At 36.7% G+C, this 12019-nt stretch overlaps 1 protein-coding gene across 3 annotated transcripts; it reads right to left on the bottom strand.

The window, feature by feature from the left end:
• Window positions 1-2739: 2739 nt before the first annotated feature.
• Window positions 2740-8784, bottom strand: LOC143869020 (sugar transporter ERD6-like 16). Of its 3 annotated transcripts, none has more exons than XM_077376239.1 (19): window positions 8653-8784; window positions 8392-8542; window positions 7519-7581; window positions 7210-7299; window positions 7058-7117; window positions 6902-6967; window positions 6611-6676; window positions 6440-6515; window positions 6215-6279; window positions 6031-6123; window positions 5853-5933; window positions 5092-5176; window positions 4962-5008; window positions 4821-4883; window positions 4692-4751; window positions 4540-4593; window positions 4341-4400; window positions 3882-3996; window positions 2740-2915 (listed from the first exon to the last, which is right to left on the bottom strand). In XM_077376239.1, the coding sequence occupies exons 1-19, from the start codon at window positions 8706-8708 to the stop codon at window positions 2800-2802; spliced, it is 1467 nt and encodes a 488-aa protein (XP_077232354.1). In that variant the 5' UTR covers window positions 8709-8784; the 3' UTR covers window positions 2740-2799. The 3 variants fall into 3 exon arrangements, with proteins under 3 accessions (XP_077232354.1, XP_077232367.1, XP_077232362.1); XM_077376252.1 differs by having other exon boundaries at window positions 8648-8773; XM_077376247.1 differs by lacking the exon at window positions 4821-4883.
• Window positions 8785-12019: the final 3235 nt, after the last annotated feature.

Below are 12019 nucleotides of genomic sequence, written 5' to 3'. Positions count from 1 at the left end.
TAATTACATCATTGTTTGATTCAAGTGTACTGTGAGTGTAATTTCTACTTCTATGAGTTGAGTTGCCTTGCCAAACAAGAATTTTCCTTAAAAAATTGCGTCAACGTGAAAAAATCCGACCCGACCCGAGATATTTCTCGGGTAGGGTTGGGTTCTCCAAAACCCGACAAGCCCGACCCGAGTTGCAGCCCTAGTTTTTACCATAGAAATTATTATTTTCCATAATTTTCTTTTCCCTAGATCAAAACACATATGAGGGTGTTAATGCCACATCATATAATTATGAGAGGATATTAATCATGGAAGCATCAGAAATCACGTCGCATGAGAGACCCATCATGGTGTGACTGATTCAAATATAAGTTTGGTCAATTATAGTACATTTGCCATTGTTAATGAGTTTGGAGTGTGTTGCGACAAAACCCTCAATAGCAATATGCGATTTCAATGTCAAATGAAAGAACCAAACACAAGCAAACGCCCAAAGGCATATAGATTTACTTGGTTCGGCAAAGCCTACATCCATGGCAGAGGCAACGAGAAAATCCACTATAAGAACAACAAATTACAAGAGAAGATCGGTATCTCTCACCAAACCCACAAGAAACCCTAGCACAACCAATTCCACATTTTTTGAGCTCTCAACCCTCTTCGAAGACAAGAATACAAAAATAAGCCCTAAAACCCCTTAGATAGTGCGGGCCAAAACCTACTCTTATTAGACTAAACCCACTTTAAAAGAGGCCGGGTCGTACGGGTTGCACACAATATTTCGCACCCCAAACGGGTTTGAGTTCAAGACACCCAACACCCAAAAATAAGCCCATACCTGAATCCAAACACTACCAAAAACACAGTGGGCCCACATTGTTTGGATGATCCAAAGCGTTCATTTGATGGGCCCTGACATAAACTAGGGTGTGCCTAAAAAATCAGCTCCATCGGATAATCCTAACCCTTCAATCTGTGGACGAACCGTCAACTGCTACCTTACACAAATTGAAACCACATGGGGTGCAGTTGTTACGTTTTAAACTATAGGGGTAGAAGTGGATGTGTCATAAACTAGAGGGGCTGTAAATGTAACTTTCCCAGAAATAAATAAATAAAGGAACATGAAGAAAAAACAAACGAAATTAGAGAAACTTAATCAAATGATCGTGATTCGCTAGCCAAATCTGTGGGAATCCTATTGAACTTCGGTTTTGGTCTGATATCCTGAAAGGATAATTGTTTATGGTATTGTGATGTTGTAAACCCATGAAGGTTGGCTTGTGATCGGGATTTGTTGCAATAGCACACCTTGCTAAGCTCGACAGTTGGCCTCATATGCAACATCTTTGGTGGCCGATGCTGGCTTGGTTGGGTAGTTGCCTTCCCCAATGTGCACAAGGTTCCTTGGCTTGCATATGCAAAGTTATCTCTTGCCCTATTCGGTTTTGTCATGCCCTAGTCCTAGATCACCTTCTGTGACCAAAAGCTTAATCAATTAGAGTTGGTGTTATTTAAGGGAGATGATATTTTCACTCCGCCTGCATTACGTGCACGCTCCCCTTATCCTGTGATTTGACGTCAAAAAGCGTTAAAGTTGCCCACTTTTGCATCAAATCACGCTATAAGGGGAGCGTGCACGTAATGCAGGGGGAGTGAAAATATCCTCACCCTTATTTAATAATCATTTATAATTTCGCACTCCCCCTCACGTGTGGCACCTCTTTTTGTGTGTTGGCCTTCCACGTGTACTTTTAATATCAGGAGTTGTGAGTACTGAACCCAACACTTGTTGTCATCTGCACAAGGGCAGGATGACTTGCGTGAACATGGCTACTCGCGTGGCCTTGTTTGCGTTGGCCTGGTTTTGCTTGGCTTCTCTTTGGATGTCTTTTGGGTTTAGGTATGAGTTTTTGTATTAACCAAATAAAATGGAAATCATGGGGCAAAAAATTAGTATTGCCACCTATTTAAGAGCAAAATAGAAATAAGAGAAATATGGCATTGTGTTTTAACGAGTGTTTAAAAACACTGATGCGGCATAGAACACGTACGAAGAAAATCCTAGTTGACTCAGCAGGACGCGGTCGAGTACACGGTTGATACAGCTGAGTAATTGGTTGATGCGGTCATAATTCGGAAGAGTCAAAAGAGTTTGGGTTTAGGTTTGTGTTGGCCTGGTTTCTCTTTGGGTGTCTTTTGGGTTTAGGAATGAGTTTTTGTATTAACCAAATAAAATGGAAATCATGGGGTGAAAAATTAGTATTGCCACCTCTTTACGAGCAAAATAGAAATAACAGAAATTTGGCATTATGTTTTAACCAGTGTTTAAAAACCCGGATGCGTTGCAGAACACGTACGAAGAAAACCCGGATGCAGTGCATAACAGGTACGAAGAAAATCCTAGTCGACTCGGCACGAAGCGGTCGAGTACTCGGTTGACGCAACTGAGTACTTGGTTGATGCGGTCATAATTCTAGAGAGTCAAAGGAGTTTTTATCGACTTTGTATGGAAAAACATGGAATCTGGCCAAGGTAAGAGGGAGTTGACTCGAAGAGTCTATGATGACGTGGAGGAGTTTCAAAATTATGGTTTTAACATGAGACACCTTATACACTATTACGCAGTCAAGTTTTTTTTAATAATGAAGATAACAATTTTATTAAATAACAATGGATTGCATGCGTTCTACGAGGGGTAAGGATTGCTTGTAGCTAACATGATTTTTAATAGTAAGTAAATGAGACTGGTAAAAAATTTAAAAGTGCTTGATAACAAATAATTGTTTTGACATCTTCTCTAGCTCTCTAGTAGTTCATGGTGGTTTGTATTTCTTCAAGAGTTCGCCCCTTAGTCTCTGGTACAATCTTTGCAACGAATAAAACAGTGGCAGCAGAAACTCCAGCAAAGAGGAAAAATGTACCTTAAACCAAACAAACATGTCAGCCCCCTAATCTTACTGTTAGAAGAATAACATCAATCTCCATGTTAGATTGTGTTTGGAAACCATTCTCTGCCATAATTCTTTAGTTTCACTGGGCGGAGAATGAGAAAAAATGAAAAAATTATACTAGCCAAACATAACCTGCAGAGCATGATTATTCATATTCCGTCAAAATTTCGAAAGAACCAAATTTCCGCACATTTTTTCAAAGTTGGAAATTGTTTTGGGTGATTGTCATTCTCCCTTTTTAGCGTATTTATTCCGCAAGAATTAGAGCCGTTGCCAAACAAACTCTTGGGCCCTCTTTGTTTTGCATTTTGAGAACTTATTGTGAGTCCAAAACTGTTTATTGGACTTAAAATCATGTATTGCTCTTTGTTTTGCATCTTCTTGCTGTAGCGGCATTGATGCATAAGCCACATATTAAGGTTACGGGAAGGGAGTAACATTTTCTTCGTGGGCATTGATACATAAGCCACATATTAAGGTTACGGGAAGGGAGTAATGTTTTCATCGTGATTTCTTGGCTGACAAGAAGAGTTTTGTAACCCCAAACTGAGATAGTGAAACTCTTCTCCGGTAGATGTAGACACACTGTCAAATCATCTAAATCTTGTGTTCTTGTGTTGTGTGATTGTGTTTTTCTCATCTTATCTTGACGTTTTGCTGCACTTTATGTGTGATGCTATTTGAGAAGGTATTCCTTGGTTTTCTACATTTTGGATTTTGAGAACTGATTGTGAGTCCACAAATGATTATTGGACTCAAATTTATATTTAATTTTGAGTTCCATAGTCAGTTTTGGACTCATAATCGGCTCTCAAAGTAAAAAAAACAAGCAGCCCTTTAATTTTGAGTCCAATAATTATTTTTGGTCTCAGAATCAGTTTTCAAAATCCGAAAAAACAGAGCTGAATAGATTTGAGTAGCACGAATTTTCTTCACCTTGTGAGCTCCAACTCATGAGATAGTTGAAAGTGTATGAAACCACCCAAGCCCCAAACCAATTCACCATAGTAACCAAACTTCCTGCTGTTCCCTTTATGTTTATTGGGAATATCTGCAACAGTAACAATTTCCATTTTCCAAGCAACATTAGATCTCCTTTCGGAATTTGGTCATGGTAGAGACACAAATCTAACTCTGCCAACAAGAATACTGGGTCGGGAGATGACATTTCCACCCCTTTCTCACATTCTGGTTAATTCCAAATCATTTTTTTAGCAAAAGCTCAACCCAAACCTACCCAAATTGCATCCCTATGTTTTGTTTGTCTTTTCCTTGAAAAATAGACAAAGTGAAAATGTAGTCATTTTTAGAAAAAGGCAAACAAAAGAGAGTGGAAATGCTTGAAAAGGTAGGTGGAAATATCATTTCCCAATTGGGTTCTGTAAAATCTCCTACCTCAGACATTATAATCCAAGGAACTGCTCCCATTCCTATTGAGAATGATCCTATGTATACCTATAAACAAGGAAGAAAAAATTAGAACTCAAATTGGGGATTTTCCAAAAGATTAGAACTTTGCAACTAATAGTTATCTTGATGAAAAAGATGGCTACACAATAGAATGCAATATTTGACACACACACTCTTTGCTTACCAATATACCAGAAAGAGCTAGTATTGGGACCCATTCCATCAACAATTCATGGCCCTACGTTGTAGAAGAATGTTAATATATTTAAAATATGAGGGGAAATAATAGGAAACAAAGCTATTTCTTTGAATATTATAAGAAAAATTTATACTTACCTTCATATAGAATGAAATTCCAGTTAGAAAGCACCCTAGGCATGTTCCTGTAGCAGAAATCTGAAATGCAAACAAAGTCCTTATTCATCAAGGATATGGACTTTAAAATCCAATGGTTTTACTACCTACCATTAGAAGAGGTCTTCTTCCACTTTTATCCATTAAGATAGCACCCAATGCAGTTATTGGAATCTACAGGATAGTTAAAAGTAGATAGAAATTAAGACTAGTTCATCTAAAAAGTTAAAGAAAATTTGGAGAGGTGAATACCTTAATGCAGGCCCATGAAATAGTTCCTACACTTGCTGAAGAAAATCCTGTGATAACAATTAGACAATAAGCATTTATTTTCATTTTAGTTGTTCCAAGGATACTTACTATTGATGCAAGGTATTTGTACCTGCTGTCACAAAAATTCCGCTCGCATAAAATGTGAACCCGTTGATCCCCCCGAATTGTTGAAACACCATTAATCCGACTCCAACCTGAACATTAAAAATAGAATTATACTAAGAGCTTTCATGTAATTCACATGTCCTATATATACAATCAGCGTTCCAATCGATAAAACATGATGCTAATGTATTTAGATATGCTATGCACTTTGAACATCATTAATGTTCACCCGTGTATACTTTGAACAACATTTCCTAAGAAGGTATTCTTTAATATCTTATATCACTGGTTTTTTGTATTAAGTACTAGAAATAAGAGAGTATAAATTATCAGCATAGGAAAAACGTTGGTTCCTAGTCTAAGCAATAAAATATAAAAGATTATAAATTTATGGTGCATTAATTATTAGAGTACCAACTGTAGATGATTAATTAAAGAAATGTATAGCTTAGTGTAAAATTACAATAGGAGTGATAATGAATGTAAACATGGATCTAATAAAAGTTTTAAAGAAAATAATGTTGAAATATAAAACATAGCAAGATTTACATGGTTTGCCAATGTGCCCATGTCCATGAAGGAGATGAGAACCTTAAATTGTAATTGCTTCATCTAACACTAAATGAATCTCCTCAAATTATATAAATACTCGGTACAAATACCAAAAACTACGCCCATTAACAAGGTAAGCCAATCACTAACAGAATACAAGACATATTTCACAAAAGTATAGTACTAAGTTGTTTAGGTAAGAATATTTCTTACAATTAATGAGCGAGCATATTTCATTTGAAACAAGTCCTGAATTCTTGGGTTTGGAAGGTCTTGAAGATTCTCAATATAATCCTACATAGAAGCATTACCCATCATCACCAATCAAAGTTCTAATTCTGAAAAAATCGCATTCTCAAGTACATTTATATTTATAGTTAGAAATAAGAACTTGAATTTCGGCGGTTTCTTGATAAATATCCGCATCCTCGCCTCGAAGCCTCCTTAATGCAACTTCAAACTCTTCCTTCTTGCCAATCTTTGCCTACAATGCATTGTCTATTCATCATTTATGTATTCTCTTCTGTGTTTTCATAGAGCATGAATAATAGACCATCTTAAAATTAATGGCTTACCAGCCATCTTGGGGACTCAGGAATGAAGAAGAGACCCAGAAGTAAAATAAAGCAAGGTATAAGTCCTGCATGTAAATCCCAAAATCAGTTCCCCCAACTAGTGCCCTTTCAACAGAGGCTTTTTCTTTCTTTCTTACCCATGTCTTACTCTCTAATTTACTTCATTCTTTTTATAAATTTTCCTAAGATAGCCTAAGAACACTTAAGTAGAGTAATAGAAAATACCAGTTAGTGCCAATGTGCGCCAATTTACAACTGTCCCTACTATGAAGGCGACAGATGTTCCAATACAAATCATGAGCTGTGGAATAAGTGAACAATGAACTGATGTGAATTTTCACTTCAGTGAATTACTAATTTAGTTCTTAGTTTAACATTCAGTTGATCACCTTCTACCTGATTTACTGTTGTTAGCCCTCCTCGAAGATTTTTGGGTGTGATTTCAGCTATGAATACTGGTACCTATTCATTATCGAGCATATATAAGTAAAAAGTAATGAAAGATTCACAGAAACATGGCAGACTCCAATCTAAGCTCCATTTCTTTCGACGTAAAGTGGGCATAAAAGAAATGGCATAAAATTTGTTTTACGCCCATTTTACGTTGAAATAAATGGAGCCTAAATAGTCTTTGGTGACTGCTAATACTACATTTGGGTAAGAAATGAACTATAAGCAAAGGCGTACCACGTAAGAAAGAATGCCAATTCCATAGCCCATAGAAAACCTTCCAATGTCGAGGGACAAAGCACCCTTCAAAAAAACCAATGTAAAGATTCTATGAAATTTTTGAATTTTATTCTTGTTTCAAGCATCCAGATTGAAGTAGAGGAGATGACAAACCTTAGAAAAATAAATGGCAAGCCATGCTGCAATGCAGAAAACTGCAGAAATTCTCATTGCCTGCTTTCATTAAACAAACCAAATTAAAAGGATAAATAATGCTAGAACAAATGGGTAGTGCTCAAATCTGATATCACTGTGAGCTCTCTTACCCCTTTTCGACCAATGAAATCGGCTATGTGCCCACTTGTGAGAGCGCCGATCATTGCACCAATGTTTAATATTGATCCAAAAACTGAGTACTGCATAACATCAGAAGGGAAGAACATTGAGTTGAATGTTTGCACACATCTCAAGCATGTTTTATGCCCTGTTTGCTTTGGATTTTGTGAACAGACTGTGAGACCAAAACTAACAATTCGGAAAATATATATGTTTAATTTTGAGCACAATAATCAATTTTGTATGCTGAAGTACAATTTACCGAAATAAAAACATAGAGAAATACGCCATGAACAAACCTCAGATAGAGATAGACCGAGATCATTCCTGATACCAGCCTGAGTCGGCCCAGAATAGCCCACCTGCAAAACCCACAAGTTATGATCTTTAAAGCAATGTGATTCTAAAAAATTCATATTCACATAATCACAGCCTACTAACTAACTTTGGACTCAGTGATTGGATTAACTTGGTTTCTATTTCGTTGAGTTGGAGAAACTCGTTTGGATTAACAGGATTGACTTAGAATCTTGGCCAAGTCAAATTAGAGTTTAACTTAACGTGAAAGGTGAGTTTAGTATGGATGCGATTTAAGTAGAGTTCAACATAACCTGGTGAGTTAAGGGTTTAACTTTGCTTTGCCCTGTCATCAAGCTTAGACATCTGTTCCTTGGCTACATGCACAAAAGCCTCATGACCAAGTACTTTTAAATGTGAATATGAGACTTTCTTTCTCGGTCCAAAGAAAATGAACATCAAATAGATCATTTGGACCTGTTTTGAGTTTTTGACCCTTTGGGGCTGTTCACCATGGGGATAGAAATCCATGTATAAGCTGTTCCTAAGATTGCCTATCCTAATTGGAAAAGTTTATATTGAATTTAACTTGTCACCCTGTTCACCAATTTTGTTCTGGTAATATGTAAACAGAGAATTTAACTCAGGCTTGATAAAACTTAGGGCCATTTTGGTTATAATTTGGGGTCAACCACAATCTGAAAAGGCTTTTTAGATTGTTGTTTGCTCAAATTGCACCCAAGATTCAATTGGGTATTGAACACTCAAACTGATCATTAGTGCTTCAAGCCTTCAAGATATCATTGAAAGTTGACTATTGAACACTCAAACTGATAATTGGTGCTTCAAAATATCATTGAAAGTTGACTACTTACACATGACCCGAATTCGAAGGACCCACAAACAGCGACGAAAGTGCTGAGCAAAACAACCCATATAGATCCTTTGTTGTTTCCATGTGATTCAGCAGTTTCAGTAGCAAAGATTTTTCCATGTTGGATGAGAGGCTCTGTAATCTTATCTTGCCTAAAAATATCCCCATTTTCAACATCTTGGTTAATACTCATATCTATCTATCTATCAATAAAAAAAACAACAAAGAGAAGAAAAGGCAGAGATGAAGGCAAATACAAGACCAGTGAAGAGAAGAGAAGTTTGTCTTCTCCTCACAGTGGCCGTCGATAAGTCCCATGAACTTATAGCCAAAGGGATGTTTATCTCTATATTAATGTATTGATGCTAACAAATAAGACACAACAGAGAGAGAGAGAGAGAGAGAGAGAGAGCGCTGTTATGTAGCTCCTACAATGACTAACTAAACGATAAGGAACAAACAGAGTATAAATTAGACTAAGTTACTATAGGCTCTGTTCACTTGTGTTCTCGAAAGCAAATCCTTGGAAAACAGCTTATTTTTCCCGACACAAGACCTTGATAAGAAAGAATTCTGGTGTTCACTTGCTTTCTAGGGAAAATAGAATTACACATGTGGAATATTTGCAAAAAAGCAAAAAAAAACATGGAAAAGCCCATTTTCCCACCCTTTAGGGATTTCATTTCGGTCCAAAAACACACGGATTTTATTTCCTTGGAAAACTAGTGCAAAAAGAAGGGCAAGCGTTTCCCTGGAAACCTTTTTCAACGCAAGCAAACAGTCTAGGGAGACTTTTTCCGATTCCCTGGATTTCTTTTCCTAATGCCACGTGAGATTCCGGGAAACATTTTCTTTTCGTTTCCTTTTATAGTTAATGAGGTCTTAGTTTGACCCCTAGTTATTTTCACTACAAAAGACAAACGACAGAGCAAAACTCATACAAACCCATGCACCCATCTCTCTCTCTCCACACACACACACACACACACACACAACATATTTCTAGGGGGTTCATTTTCCTTTTGTTGTTGCTTGTACATAGATACAGAAAGAGATTAAAAAAAAAAAAAAAACAGGAGTGTTTGCACTGTAGGGAGGACTTTGTAACAACAGTGAGGAGCAAAAGAAAATCAAACTACAAATGTGTGGTAATTTTTTTTTTACTTGTTCCAAAAGGCTAGGTAAACAGTTCAAAGTTTTGAGGAGTACTAATTACTTGGCCCAAATATCTTGTGTCCTTTAATTTTATGAAGTTTCTCTGGTTCTTCTGAAATCTTTTGTCTACCTGCCCTTCAAATTCTAACTGGTTTCTATATCAATTACCTCTGTTCTTTCCAAAACCCTTTTTAGTTTTTGTCTTCTTCCGGAATGTGTATGTGTGCTTATAATACTTGGCATTTGCACTTCTCTTTACTCTGTTGAGATTAAGATTTTTGTCTGTTGTTTTCTGACCTGAGAAGATACAACCATAGTTTTTATTTTCTATTTTGATTTTGAGGAATAGAATAGCTGTCAAATGGGTTTTTTTCTTTATCATTTCAGAACTACCAAAACCCATTTCACCAGAGCTTCAGGGCTTTCAAGAAACCCTTTTATTCTAGGATATTATAAAATGAGAGCTGAGATTATTAAGGCTTTGTGAAAACCCTAGCTCTCTACTCTCTCTAAATTGAAATCCATTTTATATATGCATTCCTCTCTTTGGATCTAATTCCTGTCTTGAATTTCATTCAGCTATCAAATAACTAATACGCCCATCTTCTTGAATTGGGCTTCCAATGTCCATAAATCAGTTGTAGGAAAGGGTGCTACAAATATGCAGTGCAAACCCAAACAATGTACACATTGTTTCATTGTTTGCAGGCAAATTTTTTTTGCTGGCATTGTGGATCTCTCTCTCTCTCTCTCTACTGATAAATGATGTAAAATCCTTAACAATGGTCAATACATGGGTGAGAAGCAAATCAAATACAAGGAGATTTGGGCAGCTGAGGTATACTTATAGTAATTCATTTTATATCAAATTTTCTGATATCCAGAGAATTTTTATTTATTAGGTGGGATTATTTGTGGTAATTCTAGATCATTGATAGACAGGCCCCCGTTTGGTTGCCGGATATTTTTTGGTTCTTGGGATTTTTGTGGAACAAAAAACTTCCTGGGAGATTGGTGGGAAAAAAAACTCCCTGGAAGTATCCCGGTAAAATAACAATCCCATGTTTGGTTTACCGGACCGGCTTTGTTTGGTTGCTTGAACCATTGGGAAGAAAAAAAAATCTTCTACAAGCTTATTTTTGGTTCCTGGGAGTATTTTTTTTTTCCTTTCTGGAGTTTCGTGCGGGGTTATTTTGGTTCATAGGATTATTTTACGCCCACCAACCAAACGTGGGTTTGCTGTGGAAATTCCACAAAAGTCCCAAGAATCAGAAAAAATCCGGCAACCAAACGTAGCACGCACTAGGTTCTTTTGAGTAACAACTTATGTATGTTTGTGTGGGCTTGTGTATGTACGTTCAAATTTTCTGACATCCAGTGAAATGAAATATATTTCAAGCACATCGGATTGTCTTTGGGTCCCAAAGGATCCCCTTTTCCATATGGATATAGTTAGCATGGAAATGCCGAGATGAAACTAATCTCATATCTTGAGTGAACTTGGTGCCCTTAAATGAACCATCTTTCTTTTCATTTAATAAACTGCGAGGGTTTCCCCGCCAAACCCTAGCTTACCTATCAATATAAAAAAATCAAAAGAAAATCAACCAAAAGTCACTGAAAAAGGAAAAATGGTGTTAATTTAATTTCCTTTCCCAGAAATGCACTATTTCAATGACAACCAAACGGGCCCAAAAATAAAGAAACATGAATGGAAAAAAAAAAGGAAATTAGGCCCTGTTTGGATGGCAAGAATTTCATGTAAAAGTTTGGAAATGAAAATATTCCTAAAATGTCCTACTTTCCTTTTACACACAAAAAAGATAATTGGAACCAACCCTATTCAATTAGAGGAACTTACAATCTATAATAATATCCGACCAAAATTACCTTAATCATATCCTTTCCCTCTAAATTGTGGAAATAAAAAAATTCCCACAAATTTTTTTCCATTAGAAATGTTTTTCTTGCAATCCAAACAAGGGAGAACCTGATTTTGGCCGTACTTAATCAAATGAACGTGATTCGGTAGCCAATCTGTGGGGACCCAATTTGATCCTGGGTTTTTTCTCTAATACCATGAAAGGAGTATTGTTTTGGTAGTGTAATGCTGTAAACACTAATTGAGTTTAGGTTTGAGTTTTTGTGTTAACCAAATAAGATAAATATTGCCACCTCTTTACAACTCAACTCAACTAAGCCTTTGTCCCAAACTAGTTGGGGTCGGCTAATGAATCCTTTAGAAAATTTTCATGAAGAAGATGAACGAATCTACCCGGCTCAAATTGACTAAGTCTAATCCAGACACTAGTTGGGTTCGTCTACACGGATCATTTTCTTCCATTGCCACCTCTTCACAAGCAAGATAGAAATAACAGAAATATAGCATTGTGTCTTAGAACCATACCCTCTATAGACTATGGCAATGGGTGATGTTCAGAGCATGTTCAGAGCTAAAATTTGAGGGCTAATAA

The sequence above is a fragment of the Tasmannia lanceolata genome, unplaced genomic scaffold (genome assembly GCF_043159265.1).
Source record: "Tasmannia lanceolata isolate RefF3 unplaced genomic scaffold, GAP_Taslan_0.1 ptg000002l, whole genome shotgun sequence".
NCBI classification, from domain to species: domain Eukaryota; kingdom Viridiplantae; phylum Streptophyta; class Magnoliopsida; order Canellales; family Winteraceae; genus Tasmannia; species Tasmannia lanceolata.
This window is presented reverse-complemented; position numbering and strand designations above follow the sequence as displayed.